Source organism: Lissotriton helveticus, chromosome 5_1, assembly GCF_964261635.1.
Source record: "Lissotriton helveticus chromosome 5_1, aLisHel1.1, whole genome shotgun sequence".
In the NCBI taxonomy this organism is placed as follows: domain Eukaryota; kingdom Metazoa; phylum Chordata; class Amphibia; order Caudata; family Salamandridae; genus Lissotriton; species Lissotriton helveticus.
Window position 1 is genome coordinate 1208902248 of NC_136065.1, and position 24489 is coordinate 1208926736.

A 24489-nucleotide genomic window follows, 5' to 3' on the forward strand; every position below is an offset into this window, starting at 1 on the left:
TTTCAGAGTCGTAGGCTGTTTCGAGGGCTTGAGCGCATCAGAATCAGGGATTATAGGTTTCGGTACCGAAGATCTTGGCTTCAGAGTGGACGCTGGTCTCGTCGGCCTCGAGGCCTCATAGTTTTGTCTTTAGAAGTCGATGGTTTCGGAGCCGGGACTCCTTTCGGTGCAGAGGGAGCTGGTGGGATTGGCACGTTTGGCTAGCTCAGTAAAGAGCTATCGGAAGACTTAAGTATTTCCTTCGGAGCCGGGCTCGATGGCGGGGCTTTCGAAGTATTTTTCCGGTCACGACTAGGCCTCGGAGGCGGAGTTGTTGACCTTTGCCTTCGATTTGGGTGGTGGGTATGGGGCAGGAGCAGTAGTACTCACACGCTGACCCGATGGTATGAGTCATCGGAGTCGTCTGCCTCTGATACGTTTTGGAGATTGCCTGTATATTCTTCGGGAACGAGCGGAACTTCTTTGTCGAAGATATCCACCGGTTCCGGAGCTGATCTCTGCATGTCGTGTCGGCGGGCCCTCCGATCTCGAATGGTCTTCTTGGATCTAAAGGAGGCACAGGCTGTACAGCTGGATTCGTTGTGTTCTGGCGATAAGCACAGGTTCCAGACCTCGTGATGGTCACTGTGTGGAAACTTTGATCCACACTCGGGGCATCTTTTGAATGGTGTCCTTTCCATGAGGTGTGGGCCTCACGGCGTGGATAGGCCCAACGGCCCGTGTCGACGACCGGAATCGAGCTGATGGAGTAGACAACGTTTGACGATATCGAAAGTAGTTTGGTGAAGTTTGAATAAGTTTTTACGCGTCAAAGTACTTGAAAAGTAGATTTCGAACCGGAGCGGAAAAGTTTCATCCAAACCCAGTGGCGGAAAAAAAGAATCTAAGGATGGAGCCGATGCCCATGCGCACTATCGTCCAAAGGCGGAGTCACCTATCTCGTGACTACAAAAGACTTCTTCCAAGACGACAAAAACATTCTATCATCCGAGCCCAACACCAGGTGACGATCTAATGCACAGTATAAGATCTGCAGCTCATATGCCTCGAACATACATTTATATCCTTTAAAAATTGCAACTGTAACCAAAACGCTTTTACTTAACTGTTTACAGCTTAGGTCCCGGGACTGAATCCAGGATCCAGTCCTGTGTTTATAAAAGTAATACTGAAAGTAATCAACTGCATTTATGTAGAAAATCCCATCGAGCTCAATGTTAAATTGTGTTTCGAATTGTGTTGCCTATTGCAACCCCAGTAACTATTGTATTTACCAAGTCCATTGCCATTCTGCAAAGTAATTACCTAAAGTCTCTCATATTGAGAAAAGTATAATTTGATACCCGTTGCTTCTCAAATAAAACAATATTTTTGGATATAAAAAGAATTGGTCTAGAGTTCAGTTCTTGAGTGTGTGAAACCTTTTGATGACTGAGTGTGCACAACAAATGCTTTAGACTGTCCTCTGGTATGGGCTTGCTACTCAAACAAACTACCACTTTAGAGTAGAGTAAGGTCAGATCTGACTTTAACCTCTGTTATACCTCAGGGGATTGGGGACTCTATACACCCTGTACCCGACTTTGGTCCAGTATATATAGAGCCAATTTCTTACGCATGAGCCGCCTCAAATCTCTAGCTGACTCCTACAGCCCCTTTCCGGAGGATCCGCACGACCGGAGCCAGTAAGAAAAAAAACAGACGCCCCTGCACCAGACGTCCCACGGCCTTGGGTGGCCCAACCCACGGTGTTCCAGCATCTGCAGGCATTCCAGCTTACTCTCCAAGAAAACAAGTTACTTACCTGTAACTTTGGTTCCCAGGTATTGGTAACTTTCATAGATTCCCATGCTTTGTATTATTCCCAGTCAGCCTGGGAGACTCGGTAAATAGAAAATACCATAGCAGTATGTACAAAAGAGAAAGTAAGGCCTAGGCCTCATCTCATTTTGTAGCCTGCCTCTTTTTGTAAAAGAGACCAACATTTTGCAACAACCAATCATATTAGACACACCCCATAGAACCCTCCTGAGCGAGCCTCAGATTTTCGCAGCAGTTGTGTAACAGTAACCACTCTTGCTGAAGGCTGAGCTTTCCCAGGGGAGGAGGGGAGGCGCATGGGAATCTATGAAAGTTACCAATACAGGGGAACCAAAGTTACAGGTAAGTAATGAAAATGCTACTTACCAGTATGCATCTGTTCTTGGCATGTAGGGCTGCTAACATTCATATCTTTTGCATTAGATCGCCGCCTAGTGTTGGGTCCGGATGATCGCACATTGTTGTCCTGGAAGAGTCTTCGAAGTATCCTGAGATAGGTGGCTCCTCCCCTGGACTACAGTGCGCATGGGCATCGGCTCCATCCCCAGATTGTTTTTAGCCATTGTGGCAGAGATGGAGTGTAAAGTGTAAAGGATGTCCATGCTAATGATTGAATACAAGAGTATGTCTGCAGCTGCGACAGGCACCGGGGAGGAGGGTGGGCGATATGAATGTTAGCAGCCCTACATGCCAAGAACAGATGCATACTGGTAAGTAGCATTTTCAGTTCGAGGCATGTGGGCTGCTAAATTCATATCTTTTGCATAGAATATATAGCAGTCCCTCCATTAGCGGCGGTTGCCCGTGCCAGCTGCAGAAACCTGAAAAAGTGTTTTGAGAACAGCCTGTCCTACAGCTGCTTGCTGCTTGGAATGTACATCAACACAGTAGTGTTTTGTAAAGGTATGTGGAGTAACCCACGTGGCTGCTCTGCAAATGTCTTCTAAAGGAATGTTCCCCAGGAAAGCCATAGATGCCCCCAATTTGCGTGTGGAGTGCGCCCTTGGGGGTATTGTCAAGGTACGTTTTGCCTTTTGATAACATATTTGGATGCACTTAACAATCCACCTGGCTATTCCTGCTTTGGAAATAGGGTTGCCCTTGTGCTGTGGCGAGAAGGCAACAAAAAGCTGTTTTGTTTTCCTAAAGTGTTGTGTCCTGTCAATGTAGTACATCAATGCCCTCCTGACATCCAAAGTATGAAGCATTCTTTCCGCCACCGTTTGTGGGTTTTGGAAGAATGCCGGCAAGTCAATAGCTTGGTTGAGATGAAACTGTGACACCACCTTCGGAAGGAATTTGGGGTTAGTACGTAGTACTACCCTATTTGGATGAATCTGAATGAATGGCTCTTGGATTGTGAGCGCTTGTAGCTCACTAACACGCCTCAGTGACGTAATAGCTATTAGGAAAGCTACTTTCCCCGTTAGGAACTGGAGTTCACACGAGTGTAGTGGCTCAAAAGGTGGTCCCATCAGTCTGGTGAGGACCACATTGAGGTTCCACACCGGAGCTGGCGGTGTTCTTGGGGGAATGACTCGTTTCAGGCCTTCAAGGAAAGCTTTAATGGCAGGCACCCTGAAGACAGAGAGATGCTGCCTATTCTGAAGATAAGCTGCTATGGCGGATAGATGTATCCGAATAGAAGCGTACGCTAGATTGCACTTGTAAAGATGTAACAAATAGCAAATGATGTTAGGGATAGACGCATCTAGCGGGTTGATGTTATTGGCTGTACAGTAAATGACAAAACGCTTCCATTTTGCAGCATAGCATGCTCTGGTAGTTGGCTTTCTTGCCTCCTTGATGATGTCCATGCATTCTGGAGGTAGGTGAAGGTATCCAAACTCTAGGACTTCAGGAGCCAGATCGCCAGGTTGAGCTGTTGCGGATCTGGATGCTGAATGTCTCCATGGTTCTGCGTCAAAAGTCTGGGCGTGAGGCGCAGCCTTTGATGCGGCACCACCGAGAGTTCGAGGAACGTGGTGTACCATGCTTGGCGCGCCCACGTTGGAGCAACCAGGATGAGAGTCATCGAGTGCTGCCTTAGCTTTCTTGCCACCAGCGGTATCAGAGGGGCTGGCGGAAAAGCGTACGCAAATCTGCCTGACCAGTTCATCCATATCGCATTCCCCTGCGACTGTGGGTGAGGGAACCTAGCGGCAAAGTGTTGGCATTTTGCGTTTTCGTTTGTGGCAAACAGGTCTATCTCCGGATGACCCCACTGCTGGAAGTACGGGTGGAGTACAGATGGGTGTAACTCCCACTCGTGCATTTGATGGCTGTATCTGCTGAGCAGATCCGCCATCTGATTGTCCTTGCCCGGGAGGTGTTCTGCCATGAGGAAAATGTTCCTCTGAATGGCCCACTTCCACATGCCCTGAGCCAGATGAGACAGCTGTGGCGAGTGGGTGCCCCCCTGCTTTTGAATGTAGTACATCGCGGTCATGTTGTCCGTCCGGACTAACACTACCTTGTTGCACAGATGTACAAGGAAGGACTTGAGCGCCATGAAGAATGCCATCAGTTCCAGATAGTTGATGTGCATCTTCTGTTGCTGCGTCGTCCATAGTCCCTGCACTGTGTAAGTGAGCAGATGAGCTCCCCATCCCTGGAGAGATGCGTCCGTTGTCAGGATAATCTGTGGCACTGGCTCCTGGAACAGTCGGCCCTTGCAAAGGTTGTGTGGAGTCCACCAATGCAGAGTCGTATGCCCGACTGGTAACCAACACTAGGTCTGTCAATTGTCCCTGAGCCTGCGTCCACTGATTTGCTAAGCACTCCTGGAGCGGACGCATATGTAGACGTGCGTGAGGGACTATGAAGATACAGGAGGCCATCATGCCAATCAACTGCATGAACACTCTCGCTGGAAGCGAGTGTTGCGGTCTGAACTTTTGGATTAGCGACTGCATGCGGTCTATCCTGACTTGGTTTGGCTGGGCCATGGCCGTCAGGGTATTGATTGTCGCACCTAGAAACTGCCGGACATGCGCCGGCTGAAGATGCGACTTTGGGTAGTTCAACGAGAAGCCCAGATCGTGAAGGAGGTGAATGGTAGTCGACATGTCCGCGGCGCACTGTTGTTCCGACTTGGCTTGAACGAGCCAGTCGTCTAGGTAGGGGTAGACATGGATGTTCTGCCTCCTGAGGTGCGCCGCCACTGTCGCCAGACACTTGGTAAACACTCTTGGGGCTGTGGTCACTCCGAAGGGTAGGACCTTGAACTGATAATGGTTGCCTTGGATAGTGAATCTGAGGTATTTTCTGTGGGACGGGTGTAGCGGAATGTGGAAATAAGCATCCTTGAGGTCTAAGGTTGCTAAGAAGTCCCCTTGGTTTAACAAGGGAAGAATCTGTTGCAGTGTAAGCATATGGAAATGTTCTGAAAGTATATACATGTTGAGGGGACGCAGATCCAGAATGGGTCTGAGAGATCCGTCCTTTTTTGGAATAAGGAAGTACAGGGAATATACCCCTGTGCCCTCCTCCTCCACCGGCACGAGCTCGATTGCGCCTTTTTGCAGCATCACCACTACCTCCTGCTGCAATAAGTGCAAATGCTCTGCGGACATAGGCCGTTGCCTTGGTGGAATGTTGGGTGGAGTGGACTTTAACTCTAGACAATAACCGTACTGGACAAGTTGTCGCACCCACCTGTCTGTGGTGATGTTTCTCCAGACGGGCAGGAACTGCTGTAGTCTCCCCCCGACAGGTGTTAAGTGGTCGGGGGGCAGTGACAGAGAGTCACTGTTTGCTTGGGGCAGAGGAGCGGGAGTTGTTGTTTCCTCTGCCACGTCCTCTGGTGCTGTTTCCTCGGTAACCCCCTTTGTTCTGTTTGGGGTACGAGGATTGTGCTCCACCTCTAGAGAATTGTGTTTGTTGACCCATCTGTCCTCTGGTGACTCCACGTGCACCTGAGCGACGAAAATTGTTGCCACGGAACTGTTGTGATTGTAGGGCCCCCATAGACTTAGCAGTTTCGTTGTCTTTCTTAAACTTTTCTAGGGTGGTGTCAACATCTGGACCAAACAGTCTATCAGGATTGACGGGCTGATTAAGTATGGTTGTTTGAATGTCTGGTTTAAACCCCGATATGCGGAGCCACGCCTGTCGTCTCAGCATGACGCTAGTGTTAATAGCCCTAGCTGCTGTGTCTGCGGCATCAAGTGCACACTTTATGGCTGCGTTGGAGATCAGTTTTCCCTCTTCTATAAGCAGTTTGGTGCCCTCTTGAAACTGCGGAGGCAGGTGTTCTAAAACGTGCTCTAGGGTGTCGTAATGCGCCCTATCATAACGTGCCAAGAGTGCCTGTGTATTCGCAATACGCCAAAAATTGGCAGCCTGTGCAGCTACTCTTTTGCCCCCTGCCTCTAGCACTTTCGACTCCTTATCCGGGGGAGGAGCTTCACCCGTTGTTTGGGAGTTCGCCCTTTTGCGGGCATTTGCGACCACAAGAGAGTCAAGCGGCAACTGTCCCCGAATGTATGCAGGGTCCGCAGGTGCTGGTCTGTACTTTTTTTCGATACGTGGATTGACCACTCTCGCCCTGGTAGGTTCTTTAAAGATGTCCGCAGCATGTTTAATGACCCCTTTGAGCATAGGCAGTGTCTTTACAGTCCTTTCAGAGACTGAAAAAGTGTCAAATAGAAAGTCCTCTTCTACTGGGTCAGCATGCATGTCCACATCATGATTAGCTGCTGCCCTTTCAATAAGTGCATGAAAACCTGCAGAGTCTTCTGTTGGGGATTCACGTGCACTGAAAGGCTGTGGGTCCTGCCCCACATTTTGTGTGCCTTGGTCACCTATGTCATCATAGGAATCTTGCTGTGCATCGGGTTCATTGATGGGGAAAGTGTATTGGTCATCTTCACCATATCCCTCACCCTCAGAGTGGTCTGGGGAAGGTGTTGGGCTCCTTCTAGGAGGAGGCTGGATAGGTTCCATCAGGGCTGAAGCGTCCTGAGCAAGCCTTTTCTTCTTTAGGGGGATAACATAGGAGTCCACTGGCTGTGAAGTGATTCTCCTCTTGTAAAGGGTCAATTTGCCTGTGTCTGCGTCGATAAAACGCTCAGATTCCTCTTCTGAGTGGAGTAGTTGACCTGAAAGTGCTCCAGACGTTGAAGAATCCGACTTCTTTGGCGTCGATTTTGTTGTAAAGGCCTTCGACGCCTCTTTTGGCGGCAGAAGGAAGAGAAGTTTACTAGCAGGCTTTGCCGGAATGTCCATCGGCTTCTGTGGCGACAGCATCGGAGCCGACGTAGCAGAGGCCTTCTCCCTGATTCTCTGTAGTGAAGAGGCGATGGGGGACGCGTCACTTACAGCGGCCTTTGGCGCCGACGAGGAGGTCTTGACCTTGCCCTCGGATCCGACGTCCTGTTGGCCCTTCTGAGTCTTGGACGATGATGCCACAGCCGCCGACCCAGAGTCCTTGGACCGATGCGTTGACGTTCCAGCTTTCGATCCGTGTGATTTCGCCGGGTCTGTCTCCACCACGCGTCCGACTAACGAAGTCCCAGTCGGAACCGGAGCCTTGTCGCTGGCCTTGGCGGGCTTTGACGGCGTCGCAGCGGTTGACCCGTGCCGAACTCCCTTCTTAGAGGAAACCTCCTCTGGCGACGGTTTCGACACTGTGGAATCGACAGTTTTCTTCGACTTCTGTGGACCGGTGGCCGACGGAGTCGATGAGGCAGCCGGTTTAGGTGTTTTTGGTGTAACGGCCGCCATCTTAGGGACGCTCGAATCCGTAAGTTTCGGTTTCGATTTCGGGTCGGCCATTTTAGGTGTAGTCGATACCGTAGGTTTCAGTTTCGGTTTCGATACGGGCTGCGCAGCAAGTATGTCCGTGGCCGGGCCTGAAGGCGGGGCCGTGGCTTGCGGTACGGGGTCTTGGGTAAGGCCTACTGGCGATCCCGTGACCCGATCCTGATCTTCGTAACCTTCGGGGCATAGCTCATCCCCTGAGCTATCTTCCGCGGCCCCATAAGCCTCTTCGACGTCCCCTACCTCGTCGACGTATTCAAGGCCTTGACCCACGACTCCGTCGTCGTCTTCCGGATCCGCCTCGACCTCCGTCTCGGGCGGGGAGATTTGAAGATGATGGCCCTGTTCCTCCTCTTCTTGGTCGCCGAAGATGTTTTCTGGATCCGGGGCCGCTTGTCTGGCCTCAAGGCGCACCGCGCGCCGAAGCTGGAGTGTCTTCTTTGACCTGAACCTGGAGCAGGCCATGCAGTTGTCCTCGTTATGGTCTGGTGAAAGGCATTTGTTACAGACCGGGTGCACGTCGATATGTGGGTATTTGGACCCACAGAGTGGACAGTTTTTAAACGGGCTCCGCTCCATGCTGAAAAGTTGCGGTTGTGTTGCGATGAGAAGGCCTCGATGTCCGAAGAGTGAAACTACTCCGCTGATTCCGACTCAAAGAGACGGAAGAACTCGAGACCGTGCGCAAACAATACCGACGCAAAGAATATAAGGCCTTTTGGCCGTAAAAAAGCTAGTTTTTCTCGGTTCCAACAGAGAGACGTCGAGACCGCATCCGAACCCAATGGCGGAAAAAAACAATCTGGGGATGGAGCCGATGCCCATGCGCACTGTAGTCCAGGGGAGGAGCCACCTATCTCAGGATACTTCGAAGACTCTTCCAGGGCAACAATGTGCGATCATCCGGACCCAACACTAGGCGGCGATCTAATGCAAAAGATATGAATTTAGCAGCCCACATGCCTCGAACCTTGTTTTCTTGCCCCAGTATTGGAACTTTCATAGATTCCCATGCTTTGTATCAGAGTAGCTAGCAGTAAGTCACAAGTGCACATTTTGCTACAAGCATATTACAACATCTCAGCATCACTGTCTTCATATGACCATATATATGTATACCTTGTAACAATACATCAGAAAAATGGGATACAAAATGTGCAATCATAGGAAGGAGGGATAGAAAGGAAAGCTCCTCTCATTGGAAAAGATTCCTCAGGACTGCTTGTCCTACTGCTGCTTCGCTCCTCATGAAAGAGTCCAGGCAGTAATACTTTGTGAATGTATGGGCAAAAGTCTTTTATAGGGACTCCAGCGAAGAGAGCTGCTGAAGATGAAACCGATCTTGTGGAGTGAGCTCTTACATGTCTCTCCAGCGGCTTTCCTGCCGCTTTGTGGCAATAATGAATTGCACTTGAAATCCAGCGTGAGATTCCTTGTTTTGAGAAAGGAAGTCCTTTTCGAGGTGCACTAAAAGCCACAAAAAGTGGAGATGATTTTCTAAAATCCTTTATGCGTTCTAAGTAAAATTTGAGACATCTCTGGACATCCAAGGAATGTAGAGATCGTTCTGCAGGGGATGTAGGCCGAGGGAAGAATGACTTTAGAACCACTGGGTCGTTCAAATGGAAATCCGAAGGGACCTTTGTAATACATTTTGGATTGGTCCTTAAAAATACCGTGTCCTTTTTGAACTGTAGAAAGGGTTCTAGCATGAATAGAGCTTGCAACTCTCCTACTCTCCTAGCTGAAGTGACGGCTAAAAAGAGAACTGAGGTCTCATGAGATGAGCCAGAACCAGATTGAGATTCCAAGGCGGAGGTGGTGGCCACACTGGAGGAAAAACCCTGAAAAGACCTTTCAGGAATTGTTTGATAATTCTAGCCGACCAGAGAGAAGGACCTGAAGCTGATCTTCTGAATCTTAAAAAATCCGCCAAATGTACTTTGATGAAAGAATGTGAAAGGCCTGATTTAGCCAGCGATAGAATGTAAGGCAGTATCTGATGAGGAGCTGAAGAGAATGGATGGATGCATTCCCGATGACACCACGGGCAGAAGCACTTCCATTTAGCACGATACGTTTTATTTGTACTTGGTGCGCGCACTTGAGTTAATCTCTCCCTACATTCCTGAGGGATATCTAGGCTGTGGAATTCTCTGTGCTCAGGAGCCAGGCCTTCAAATGGAGAGAAATCAGACCTGGATGTAACACCTGTCCCTGGGACATTGTTAATCGAGATGGAATGTGACATAGGTGAAATGGATGGTCCTGAGAAAGTAGGAGAAGCTCTGTGAACCAGAATTGGCGAGGCCACGCTGGTGCTATTAAGACCATCCTGCACGGTTCCATCTTTATTTTCCTGAGAAGCCGTGGGATTAGGGGAATTGGAGGAAAGGCGTAAACAAATGCGCCTAACCAAGACATCCAAAGAGCATTACCCAGTGACCGTCGATGGTGATCCCTGCTTGCATAGACTCGGCATTTCCTGTTTTCTGGAGTCGCAAACAGGTCTATTGTTGGAGTTCCCCAGCGTTGAAACACTTCCTCGTACCTCCCTGCTTGTATATGTAATGCATGGCCGTTGTGTTGTCCGTCCTGACCAGCATGGGCGTCTTGAACCTTGGGCCTGAAAGCCTGCAAGGCTAGGCGAATCGCCCTGAGTTCCAAGAGATTGATAAAGAAAACGCTCTTCTGCGTTCGGGACTGCTCACTTGGAGGTCCTGTAAGACAGCGCCCCACCCTTCCATTGAGGCGTGTGGTTAGAATCAGAGGGGATGGAGCACTCCTGAAAAAGACCTCTCGAGAGATTCTTCTTGATACCCCACCAACCTGCTGCTTTTCTCATGAGAGGAGTGACCCTTAACTTGTCCTCGAAAGAACCTTCCACCTGGCGCCATTGCATGTCCAGCTGTTCTTGCCAGGGACGCATTCGCAGTCTGCAATTCGGAACTAATGGTATGCAAGATGAGATCAATCCTAGGAAAGATTTGTATAGACAAACTAACAGGGATCATCTATTTTGTAAATTTTTGGCAGAGAAGATTAGCTTTTTCTGTCTTTCATCCGAAGGAAAAGCCTTGCAGCTTCTTGTATCCAGAATGGAGCCCAGGAACTTGACCTTTCTGGATGGAACAAAGACTGATTTTCCCTTGTTGAGATGCAGACACAGGTGATTGAAAAGTTGGATGCAACTTTCGACTGCCTTTGTCGTTGCTTGAGAAGACGGAGCCTTTATCAACCAATCGTCTAGGTAAGGAAAAACTTCTAGTGATTGTTTCCTTAGGAATGCTGCTACTGGGGCCAACACCTTTGTGAATATTCGCAGAGCGGATCTGAGCCCGAACGGCAGTACTTTGAACTGAAAGTGGCTCTTGGCTACTGTGAAGCGTAAATATTTTCTGTGAGCTTGGTGGATCGGAACATGGAAATATGCGTCCTGGAGATCCAAAGTCGCCATGTAATCCCCTGGATTTAAAAGACGCAAGATGTCTTGAAGAGAAACCATTCGAAAAGAGTTTTATGAGATCGGTGTTAAGCTCCCTCAGATCTAAGATTGGGTGCCAGTTTTCTTCAGTCTTGTGAATGGGGAAAAATCTGAAATAGAACCCTTTTCCTCTTTGAGAGAGTGGCACTGGTTCTATTGCTCCCATTGTGAGCAGTTGACAAACTTTGAGACGGAGAAGATGCAGATGTTTTGATTCTGTGGCGCGAGGGGCTCTGGGAGGTGGGAGGTTTTGGAATTCTAGTGTTTGGCCAAATCGAACGATATTCATGACCCACCGATCTGTTATGATCTTCCAGCAATCGAGAAAATGTGTAATCCTGCCCCCTATCGAGGTTACCAGAGCCAGGTAGCCGCTATTGCGGTTTAGAGGAATCTCCCCTGACGTCCCGGTCTACCCCTGGAAGATTGGCGAGAGAAAGACGCCGATTGACTTTGCCCTTGAGAGTATTGAGGCTTGAATGATTGAGAGGATTGTGAATAGGAGGCGTAGCGTTGCTGATAACCTCCCCTATATGTAGAGAATCCTTTACCTCTTGCACCTCTGAAAGGTACTTTTCGATATTGAAGAGTGCCCAAAGATCTTGCCGTTTCGGTATCTTTTTTAATGTCCTGTAAGGCATCATCTACATGCTTGCCAAACAGCATAATGTCCTGTAAGGCATCATCTACATGCTTGCCAAACAGCATATCTCCGAAGGGCAGATCCAGAATCTTATTCTGTACTTCCGGGCGAAACCAGGTACATCTCAGCAAACCTTGACGCCTCAGGACCGCTGAACCTGCGAAGTCGCGAAAAGCCGTTGTAGCAATGTCCATTGCGCAATCTATAATTTCAGATGAAGATCGTTCACCTTCTTCCAGGATTTTTAGCGCTTCCGCTTTGGCACTCTGGAAGATGATCAATGAAAGGAGAAAGATCGCACCACATTTGGTGATCACATCGTCCCAAAATCGCTAGTGCGTTCGAGGCCCTAACAAGGAGGCTAGACAGAGGAAAACCTCTTGCCTACATTGTCCAGGCGCCTGCCCTCTCTGTCTGGTGGTGCAGTCAGGGGTGCCGTCTGGTTTCTTGATTTTCTTTGAGCCATCTGAGAAGTAACCGAGTCCGGTTTAGGTTGACCAATAAGACAGGCAGGACTGTCCTCCGGAGCCCTATATTTTTTCTCCAGCCGCGGTAGAACCGGAGTTACAGTAGCTGGAGACTGCATCACCTTCTTGCCCTCATTCAAAACATGCTCTACTATGGGTATGGAACGGATAGGCTTCTTGTAGGGCTCTTTAAAATCATAGAGGAAACAGTCTGATTGCAACACAGGAACAGGAAGGTCAAATCTTTTAGATGCCCTTTCCATAAGATTATGGAAACCCCCTATGTCCGCAGGAGGCGAATCCACCGGGTCCGGAGATGGTGAAGCAGGATCTGGGATAACGTAATCGTCCCATTCTGCGTCAGGATTTTGGATGTGTTCCACATTCTGGTCTTCATCTGATGAATCATAATCATCAGGCACTGTAACCACATCATGCCCTTCTATCAAAGGCTGTTCGCCCTGCCTTTGAGAGGTTGATGCCACAGAAGTAGGAGGAGGTTGCTGAAGTGGTGGCAGGGGTGGTTGCCTGGTTTCGGAGTTTTGAGATGGGAACTTCTTGTAATCTAACATCATCAGCTGTAGGTCATTTATTAGTGAAGACGGCATGGCAACCATACCTTGTCCTGATGGTTCCTGATGTGTATCACGAGGAGTGAATTGAGTTTCTGGATGATGTTGACGCAGGTAATAATCATCTGAATCAGAGTCCTGGTACTTCACCTGAAGTTGCGAAGGACTATACGCATCTCCATATGGACTTTTATCCTCATCAGAATACTCCTCCAGAAGAAGAGGTGGAGGCAATGGTGTTACCCTACGGGGGGGATGTCATTTCCGGAGTAATTAGACTTTTCCTGCTAGAAATTTTCACTTTTTGGATCGTCTACTCGTCGACGAGGGAATCGTCGTCGCTGGAGAAAGAACTGTCGTCGACGGTGGAGTGGCAGTCGACGGTGGGCTGATAGTCGACGTTACAGTCAACGAGGTAGACGTCAGGATCATCGCCGCTGTAGTCCTAGACGTCGTCGTCCTTGTCGCAGTCGACACCATCGTCTGCGTCATCACCGTCGACTTAAGTCTCGTCGCCGAAACAGAGGTAGGATGTATCGTCGATGATGTAGTCGGCAAAGCTCTCGTCGACGGGCCAACGACGGAGCAGAAATTGAAACCAATTGAGTTTTTGACGTCGACGTACCTGAGGAGATAGTCGTCGACGGACGGATTTCTTCTCTCCTTTCGCCTCCTGAGGTGTACTTGAAGGTTTCTTAAAGATCTTTCTGGTGAAGAGGCAACAGAAAGGGTTTGGCTTGCCTTTTTCCAGAGGACACCTCAGGAAGAAGTCCCTCTTTCTCCTTTGAATGGTGAGGAGATTTTTTGGGACTAAGCCTTTTAGACCTTTCCAAGGTCTTTTGAGAGGCCTTAGCAGTAGGTTCGGCAGATGTAGAAGGGGAAGACCTACCCCTTTTTGTAGACCTCCTCGAAGATGTTGCTGAAGAGGAATATTCACTATCACTAGAAAGAAGCTCCTTTCTAGACTTCATCTTCTGTAACCAAGTCAGAAGTCTTCCTTCCCGGTCTCTCAGAGTCTTGGTTGAGAAGGTCCTGCAGATCTTACACTCAGTGGCCTTGTGATCCGGGTATAAGCAATAAATGCAATCCTTATGCTTATCTTCGACATATAGCCTCTTCTTTGAGCAAGTAGCATAGGCTTTGAATAAAGCTTTCTTATCAGACATCCTGAAGCGAAAAAGTTGTAGAAATCCAAAGTTGAAGAGAAAACTGAGCAGAGCTCAGTGGAGACTCCCTTAGCACAACATGCGGTAGAAAATCTGAGGCTCTCTCAGGAGGGTTCAATGGGGTGAGGCTAATCTGATTGGTTGTTGCAAAATGTTGGTCTCTTTTACAAAAAGAGGTAGATATGCTACAAAATGAGATGAGGCCTAGGCCTTACTTTCTCTTTTGTACATACTGCTATGGTATTTTCTATTTACCGAGGCTCCCAGGCTGACGGGGAAGAATACAAACCATGGGAATCTATGAAAGTTCCAATACTGGGGCAACTGGTGGTCGCCTCCAGAAGATCTTAGTCCATGAGCCTGCAGTGTTTGTTGCAACTGGAGCGTCTCTATTGAAATCAACAGGGCACCCGACGTCAAACCAGCACCCTGCTCCTGTGCTGCTGTGGGTGCACCTGGTGTGCTAAATCTGATCCACCTTTGCCACGAGCCTAACACAAAGAGCTTTCCTCCCACAACCTTGTGGCCTGCTTGTGAGCAGCCACCAACCGGAGGCCCCATATCCCCGATTGAATAACCTTGGGCCTCAGCACTCTGCACCCGGATGCCCTAGTGCCGCTGTGCGTGCATCCTCGACCCAGGAGGAACCCTGTTTCTAACCCCAGAATACCCACTCCAAAACCTAAGTTCTTGCAGATAAATAGATAAACTGATAACACCGTTTCTCCCATAGGACTGCATTGACTGATTTTCTATGAAAAATCTTGTGTTGAGTTGGCTTGTATGAAAAACCTAATAAACTATATATGTGTAAAAACTGAATTACTTAACGTTGGTCTAGGAAATGTCCCAGTGTGATATCTAGGCATATCACAATGATGATCAAAAGTAACTTAAAATGTCATCCAAGAAGTAACGTACACAGTAATCTACAAACTAACTGAAAAGTAATTTTGACTGTTGGCTTACCTGTAAATCAACCAACTGCATTTAACTTGTATTTCACTGCATAAATATTGCAAAGTATACTTATCTGTACCAGGCCTCGCTTGGTTCTAACAAATAAAATATAACGAAATGTTTTTATACAAACAAAATTGGTCTGAGTTAAGTCTGAGTGTGTGACATCAATTCTTGCTTGAGTGTTCAATACATGCTTAACATAACCCTGTGATAAAGCCTTACTGCTCGCCCACACCACCACAAATAAAGAGTAAAGTATAATCTACTTTTACCTCTGCCTACACCTTTGGGGTTCCACTGGACTCTGTGCACATTATACCTTACTGTGGTATAGTATATAGAGAGCCAGCTTCCTATATCTAGCCAATAGGGTTAGGGGTATGCCTCCAATCCACTGGGAGTGGACCTACAAAGGGTGTAGTCACCCTAAGGGTAAAATGGATTTGGCTACTACCTTCCAACCCCTGTAACGCCCCTAAATGGAGAATTAAGCGGCACCCCTGAACCTTAATATTCAGATTACCAACAACCTATGAAGAAGAGGCCAAAGAGCCGTGTAGCAGCGAAGACTGAAGACATCACCTGACTTTGCTCAAGCCATACCGGCCTGTCTGCAGGCCTCAAAGACCCTACTACAGAAGAGGGGCTCGTCCCACAGCCCAGCAACTCCAGAACCCTGGGAGGACTGCCTGCATTCTAAAAAGACTCCTGATCTCCCGTGGACAGAGGACCGGTCCAAAAGGAAAAGTCCAGAAAAGGTTCCCCAGCGATCCTGTGCAAAAGTCCCTCGTGGGTTGACCCCTACCGGACTCCCGGTCGATGTCTGCAGCCTCTGCACGACAACCTCCCCAATTGCGACCATACTGGAAATCTGATTTCCGACGCCAAAGTTCACCCCTGCACCCGGAACCCCTGGGACATGGAGAGCTCTACAGACTTTGTAAAAAGACGCCCCAGGACACCCCAACTTGCCTGTGAAGCAGTAGGTTTATTTCGCCCAGCCTCCTGGCCTGAGCCTGCAGCCTTTTTCCCAAATTTAAGATGCTCCACTGCTTTGCATTGGGCGCCCTATGCTGTGTAGCCACTCTGCAACCGACCGCCCCTGTGCCGCTGGAGTTCTAAGTTTGGTACCCCCCCATGCTTACATTAACCCCCAGAGACTGGGTTCCAAAACCGTGCTACTCGCCTGAGAGTAGTACCACTACGATTGCCCCCTTTCTCCATTGGATAACGTTGGCACCAAATACAGAGACTGACCTCTGTACCCAGCCACCCCTGTGCCGTTGGTGGTGCACGGAGGCCACTTACCTAAACTTTTCCTGGTACCGATTCTTCATCCAAAAGCTTAATTTCGTAAATAGTTTACTTACCTACAAATTGCCGATTGGGTTTCCTCCCATAGGAGAACATTGTATTGAATGAAAAATGCAGTGTTCCCTTTTAATATTGAAAAAACGTGATCTTGCAAAACATTTTATTGTGAAGTATTTTTGGTTCTATAAATTAAATCTAATATTTTTACAAATCACTGGTCTCAGAATTAGTCATTCAGTGTGTGTGATCATTTCTTGCCTGTGTGTGTACAATAAATGCCTAGCAATGCCCTCTGATAAACCTAACTGCTCGCCCACACTACCACAAAAGAGAACATTCATATTATCTACTTCAGCCTTTGTAAAGTCTCTGGGCATCCACTGGACTCTGTGCACACTATACTTTGGTAATATATATAAAGCCAGCTTCCTACAGTAATCTATGGGCTACTAACCCCTGGAGCACTATGCACCCCTATATGACCACTTCATGTGGGAAGTGGGCATTACCCTGTCCCAGAGTTCGAGTGTGCCAACACAAAGATGGCCACTTCTGAAAAGCTGTACTCACATTAGGTTAGGCCACCTTAACAGTGGTACTAGTCTGGGGGTGGACACCTGCCTGACTAGCTAATTTCAACACCTGTCCAGGTGCCAAACGGCTCTAGACAAAGGGGATCAGCTTCCTATCTTCCTCTTTTATGATCTCATTTTAAAGGCGGAAACTTTAAAGCTTGCTCGCCGAAGAAGACTCCTGGGGGGTGGGGGCACCCTCTTCCTGGAGAGGCTTTGTTCCGGACCTCCTGAGAGCAAAAGCTCTCAGCCTACGAGGCCAGAAACTTCTCTCGGTGGCAGGCTGGCAGAAATTAGTCAGCCAACACACTAGAGGCTCGTACGTTTCCACCGGGCACCTCTAAGGTGCCCTCTGGGTGCATGTATTGATAAAGCAGACACTAGAATCAGTGTGGGTTTATTAATACAAGGTGTTTGATACCAAACACCATATGTTTCAGTGAAGCCATGGTGTAGCTGGGGAGCTCATTTTGTCCAGTGCCCTGTACTTTCCAGAAGATGGCTTCCATGCTAACTTGCAATGCCTAGCAGTAGATCTAGAAATCACATGGGGCATATCTCATGCAGATTAAGTCTTCACGTAAAATATAATGCACCCTGCCTTAGGGCTCAAAGGCCGGCTACAGGGGTGACTTGCATATATTAGATGCGTTGATTTTGGCATGACACAGGAGTGTGGAATATTGTGATTTCACTCATGGTTTGCACCAGGTCAAGCAGCCTGAAATGACAGTCTGTGTGGAATTTGTATGTGGGTCTCTGAGGGTGGCATAAGATAAGATGCAGCCTTCAGGGACTCACTTTAGTACCCCTGCCCAAGGTTACTGGGGTTCCATTTACTAGGGACTTACAGGGGTACAAAAAGTCCGTAGCCAATTATAGCACAATTAGACTTTATCTTGTTTTAGGGAAGGCTCACTGGCACGGAGGTCAGGTAAGCAGGCCTCAGTGCACTAGAGTCAGAAATCAGCAATCATTAGCTTAAAAGAGGGGGGCAAAGTGTGTGGGGAGGCGGGGGAGGGGCTGCAATAAAAGCCCAGTTCTCTACAGAAGCCCAACAATACGGACTAAGTCAACTTACTGAATGTCCGAATATCAGATCACCACAATAGGGGACCTGTTCCCAGACGGACATGTCTTTTCGGTGTCAGAGGATCAGCGATTCACTGACCGGACGTTTATGGATTCGTTTGCATTGACCAGAGTGCGATCCATGCTTAGAGCACAGTTCCCCTCGTTCCCACTACCCCCAGATGACATGGCTGCCCTAACTTTCTTACTTCAGTCCCAAACGGGCGCACATATGGTTTCTAAGTTGTACAGACTCTGTGTGGCGGCCCTTCCTACTTCGGACGCGAGGGTCCGTGCGGCATGGGAAACTGATTTGGGTGGTTCTATCACAGATGACCAATGGGCTGCTTGTTGCCGAGCTACCAAAGACGTCTCCATTAATAGTAGGCATAAATTGATACATTTCAAGTTTTTGAGGCGGCTGTACTTCACGCCGGCCCTGGCCCACAAAATAGACCCAACCAGGCCTCATTGCTGCCCCAAATGCAAGGCCCCACATGCCGATTTTGCACACCTTACATGGACTTGTCCTAAACTGCATGACTACTGGCTGCAAGTACACCACATCTTGGGCGATATTTTAGAATGCGAGTTGCAGCCCATACCAGAGATTGCGCTGCTGGGTTATGTTGTCGAGTTCCCCTGTGCCAAGCTTGCAAAAAGGGAAATTGCTATACTCTGGGGGTCCAGACGAATCCCCAACTCCAAGGCATGGTTACGCAGTCTTGCCCACTGTAATATCAATAGTGTGGAATATTCCATGCAGGTCCCAACAGCTTCACGCCCAGTCGATATCTGGGGCCCATACAGACAGTACGTTAGCAAATTAACGCAGGCTACACAATCCCAAGCTGCCAGTTCTATTGTCCCGGAAGGGGTGGGATAGGTATCGCTATCATGACAGTTGAGCTTTGCCTGTTGCGTTATGAAGGTCTTGTTATTAATATACTACTGGGACGGAGTAGACGGGAACTGCCGATCCAATTGTTGCTGATGTTTGAGAAAGGGGTGTTTTCTTCTCTGTTTCTTTGTCTACTAGGCCCCGATTGAAGATATTGCACTACTTACTCCTCGTCTGCCTATGCCAATGCTGGCTCCAGATGCCTATTCTGTATAATGACTACTCAAGTTTTCAATGTAATCGGTTTACTATGTGATTGTATGCTTATACGGACCAATCTGAAGAGATTTTAAAAAAAACAAAAGTCAACTTACTGAAGGCCTTCCATATTTTCACCGCATCTGTTAAATATTCATTAAGCAGACCTCAAGTTGGAGCTTTCTAAAACACTTCATCAAGCAACACATGTATGTGGTATTTGTGAAGCGAAAACCTAGCTGAAAAGGCAGTGGAGCAATGTACAGGCCCATGCTACAATGTGCATGCAAAACCCCCTTTACCTTAAAAGCTTCAACTGCAATGTTTCATCTATCACACTTTCCTCCTACATCTTGTGACATACAATTTGAGATGTAGATTTACTGACTAGAACAAAATGCAGCATGTTCCCTCCAATATTATCATTGAATCTAAAGCTATTGTTTGCCCCTGAAACAAATGTTTAACATTCAATGTTAGAGGATGTCAACAAAGGGACACATGGGAGGTAAAGCATTGAGAAAAGTCACATCAGGGCCTAATAATCTGCTTTCCCAAAGAGCAAGCGCCATACAGAAAAACTTTAGAAAGACCCAAGACTTTGGCACTTTGTAAACCATGAACTTCTGCCAAGTGATTAAATTTCCAAATTGTGTGTGATGCTGTGATAATGGAAAACCAATCCAGTTTACCTTAAATGTAAAGCGATGCACATAACTCCTCAAGTTAATACAACTTTACCCAACTATTCGGACATCGAAATTTCCTATCACTGTGCACTTCAAGATTGATGTCCCAAGGATCACTTAATTCTTATACAAACATGTCACAGTCCGCTTCTTCAGACAGCAAGCAAGGATTCAATACCTGTTGCAGAAGCCTGAGAATGGTGTTGTTCTGAAGTTGCTGGACGTATTGTTGCAATTCAAGTTCCTTTTCAGATTGGTCTCTTATCCAGTCTAGAACCTATTTAAAGGTCAGGAAAAAAAGGAATTATTTGCTCCACTCACTCAATGGTTAAAAAAAAAAAAAATTCCCAGCAACGTGTCAGTCAGCTGTTTTTCACAACGCCTGTAAAGAGAAGACAAACCATGATTTTGCACAATATACAAATCAATGTACATCCTAAGATTTGAGAGGGAGGCTTAACACATGAGCAATTCATAGGTAGCAAATGAAACATCAAAACAAGCCCACTACTTTTTTTTTTTTTCACTGGTCTTCGTCTTCAAGGTTTTTACATAACCATGGTCCATTTTATCAATAACAAGTTTCTGAAAACGCACTCATTCAAATGCAGGTCTACAATATAGGTTCCAATCATAAAATCGCAATATTAAAAAAAGTAAACATATATATTGTCTCTGCAAAATACTCATCACTTCAAACAAGCAGGTCTTTTATACTCCTTCATTCATGCTACCTATCCAACTCCTTTTTATTTTTTTAGGAGGTTTATCTTTCATCCAAGCTCCATCTCCACACAAGGGGCATTAAATGGAAAACCTTACTATTCCAGTAGACATCTGTTTGTGGTATGTAGAGCTGTAGAGCCACATGCGGAGCATACTTCCAACATCTAGTGTTGGGTCCAAATATGTGGAAGTTGTTTTTCTTCTAAGAATTCTTTTGAGTCATGAGTTAAGGTGACTCCTCCTCCTGCTGTTAATTAGTATGGGCATCAACTCCATTGTTCGATTGTTTTCTGCTGTGAGGTAAGTGAGTATAGACTGATTTGCTAAGCTTAGTAGAGATGGATGCCAATGGAAAAAGCTTAAGTTTGAAACATTACTGCAACAGCCACAGGTGCCCAGGGAGGTGACTGGGCTCTTGTGAATATACAGCACTACATGTCACGAACAGATGTCTACTGGATAAGTAACATTTTATGTCTTCCGAGAAGTGCTGCTACTACTGCTAGGCATTTGTAAACACTTGAGGTGCAGTTGTGATCCCGAATGAAAGGACTTTGAACTGATAGTGTTGTCCTTCTAGTACAAATCTTAGATACTTCCTGTGAGAAGGATGATGGGAATGTGGAAGTAGGCGTCCTTGAGGTCTAGTGTGGTCAGGAAATCGCCTTGTTGCAACAATGGGAGCACTTGTTGCAAAGTGATCACGTGAAAACGATCTGAGTGTATATACAGATTGAGGGGCCTTAGGTCGAGGATTGGTCTTAGTGTCCCGTCCTTTTTGGGTATTAGGAAATAGAGCGAGTAAACCCTGTGTCCCTTGATGTTGCTGTGTCCCTTGATGTTGCAATGGAACTATCTCTATTGCGTCCTTTTGAAGCAATGAGAGAACTTCTTGTTGGAGCAGCTTTGGATGTTTTGTGGATATTGGCCGCTGTCTGGGTGGTATATGTGGAGGGGTAGCTGTAAGTTCTAGGCAGTAACCATACTGGATAATCTGTCTTACCCACTTGTCTGTTGTGATGGAATTCCAGAAAGGTAGGAACTGTGTTCGTCTCTCCCCTACAGGAGTGGAATGCTGTTGGGGGAGCTAAAGGAAGCAACTGTTTAGTGGTGGGAGAGGTTCGATTGTTATTACCTCGACCTCTTCCCTGGTTGTTGTTGCCTCTGTAGCCTCCTCTAAGGTATCCTTAATTTGAGGATGTTTGCGTATTGTTTTTAAAGGAAGCCGAATTGTCTGCTCCAGCGTGTTTGGAGCCTTCTCTATAAAAGGAGCGACAAAAGGAGCCACGTGTTTGTGGGGACTGCAAGGCTCCCATAGATTTGCCAGTATCTGTATCTTTTTTCATCTTTTCAAGTGCTGTGTCTACATCTGGACCAAAAAGCTGTTGGTTAAATGGCATATTTAAGATAGTAGTTTGCACCTCTTGCTTAAATCCTGAGATGCGTAGCCATGCGTGGTGTCTGAGGAGGACACTAGTGTTTATTGCCCTAGATGCAGTGTCTGCTGCATCAAGCGCGCACTTGATTGAAGCATTAGAAATTAGCGTACCCTCCTGGATAAAGTCATTTGCTTGTGCTTTGTATTGGTCAGGTAGATGCTGTAATATTTCTAACTGATCATAGTGAGCCCTGTCGTATCTTGCAAGAAGGGCTTGTGTATTAGCTATGAGCCATGTGTTGCTGGCCTGGGCAGCTATTCTCTTGCCTGAAGCGTCTATCATCTTTGACTCTTTGTCAGGAGGTGCTGTTTCCCCTGAGGTTTGGGAGTTTGCTAGTTTTTTAGCATTGGAAACGACTAGGGAATCCAAAGATAGTTGTTCCTTAATGTATCCAGGGTCAGTAGGAGCAGGTCTAGATTTCTTTTCTATTCTGGGGTTTATGATCCTAGCACTTACAGGATCTTTAAACAAGTCTGGTGCATGTTTAATGACACCTTTGATCATTGGTAATATTTGAACTGGCTTCTGTGATTGTTCAAAAGTGTCTATCTTCTTCTGCCTCATCTGAATGCATTGTGACTTTATGATAGATGGCAGCTCTATTGATTAAGTGTCCAAACCCAATGTTACCTTCTGGTGGAGATGGTTTGGATGGATATGGATGTGGATCAGGAATATCTGGTACATCCTGTGGAATTGGGTACTCCCAGTCTTGTTGGTCTGGGTAGTTAAAAGGATCATTTGGGTCCTCACCTCCTACCATACTATCATCATCGTCATTATGAGGAGGTGTATGTTGTGGTGAAAAATGAGGATGTGAATTCTGAGGTGGTGAAGGAAGAGGATGTGGAAGAGAGTGAGATATAGGAGAAGGGTGAATAGGTGATGTGGCAGAGTCCTTCTTTACAGGCATGTGAGGTGTAGGTGCTGTATCTAACTTCCTCTACCTGTGTGGTAAAGCGGAGACATGTCCTGTTTCTGGGTAAATATATATCTTTCTGTGAAGGATCAGGTTGAAAAAGCGGTTCTTCATGAAGAACTGGTTTCGGCGCAGATTTTTTTCGGTTCCGATCGTGGTTGTTGCTTTCCTTTGTCCTTAGCCTCAGGAGTTGTGTTAAAGTCCTTTGGCGTAGATTTTGGTTCCGAAGATTTTGGCTTTGGAGCCGAAGCTGGTTTCGTCGGCTTGGAAGCAGGCTTTATTATTTTCTGAGCTGTCTTGTCTGTTGGAGTCGACTGTTTCGGAGTGGATTTCGGAACTGGGACTTTTCTGTTTCGGTGCCGAGGGAGCTGGTGATATCGGCACATGTGGTTTGCGCGGTCCCGAGCTACCGGAAGGCTTTAGAGTTTTCTTCGGAGCCGAGCTCGAAGGCGGGGCTTCTGAAGTAGTTTTTCGGTCGCGACTGGGCCCCAGAGGCGGAGTGTTAGCCTTTGCCTTCGATTTGGGAGTTGGGGATGGAGCAGGGCCAGTAGTACTCACGCGTTGACCCGAAGGTATGGAGTCACCGGAGTCGTCTGCCTCAGATACAATTTCGAGATCTTCAGAATCTTCCTCCGGGACATCAGGACCCTTGAAGATGTCGACTGGTTACAGAACTGATCTCTGCATGATATGTCGATGGGCCCTCCAATCCCGAATAGTCTTCTTGGATCGAAAGGATGCGCAGGCTGTACAGCTGGACTCATCGTATTCCGGTGATAAGCACTACATACCCTGTGATGGTCACTGCGCTGGAACTTTGCTCCACACTGGGGGCATCTCTTGAACGGCCTCCTTTCCATGAGCTGTAGGCCTCACCGCGTGGATTGGCCTAACGGCCCGCGGTAACAAGATTGAGTAGATGGTTACTGATGTTGAAAGTTGTTGTTAGGTATAGTTGAAGTAAGTTTCACGCGTCAAACTACTTAGAAAGTAGTTTTTGAACCGGAGCGGAAAAGTAACATCCGAACCTGAATCTAAGGATGGAGTCAATGCACACTATCGTCCAAAGGAGGAGTCACCTATCTAGTGACTACAAAGACTTCTTCCAAAACAACAACATGCAATCATCCGAGCCCAACACCAGGTGGCGTTCTAATGCTCAGTGTGAGATCTGCAGCTCATATGCCTCGAACATTAAGTTTCCATGATGATGCTGGGAGGGTACAGGAGGTATTACCTTTTTGAGGCCTTCCATAAATACTCTGATTACTGGAACTTTGAAAAGAGACCTATGTTGTCTATTTTGTAGATATGCCGCCACTGCAGCTAGGTGAAGCCCGATAGAAGTAAATGCTAATCCACCGCTTTGTAGATGTACCAAGGAGCAGACAATATCCTGTAAGGCTGGTGTGATTGGGTCAAATTACAATAGTGAACAAATAGTTTCCACATTTCTGTTAACAAGCAAGCTTAGTAGGTCTAACATGCCTCTTTGAGAAGGAGCATACATTCAGATGGTAGTTTAGGATAGCCAAATCACAAGGTAGTGTCCGGGGGTTCTGGGTGACATTTCCCCATAGTTGTGTATGAGAAGGCCCTGCCTTATTGGGAGTTTCTCATAAGGGACCAATCACAGCCCTAGAAGTGTTGTAAACCATGATTGATGAGCCCAAATTGGTGCTACTAAAATGAGGGCCTGCTTTAATTTCGGAACCAGAAACGGAAGTAGAGTGGGAAGAGAAAAAGAGTAAACAAACATTCCTGGCCAGTTCATCCATTGT

General features: G+C 47.2%; 1 protein-coding gene across 4 annotated transcripts in view; it reads right to left on the bottom strand.

Moving 5' to 3' along the window:
* Positions 1-24489, bottom strand: part of EIF3A (eukaryotic translation initiation factor 3 subunit A) — a 1009075-nt gene that overhangs the window by 801981 nt on the left and 182605 nt on the right. For all 4 annotated transcript variants that reach the window (XM_078643910.1, XM_078643908.1, XM_078643907.1 and 1 more), the window contains exon 9: positions 19803-19901. In XM_078643910.1, the coding sequence (XP_078500036.1) occupies positions 19803-19901 (99 nt within the window). The remainder of the gene's footprint in view (positions 1-19802; positions 19902-24489) is intronic.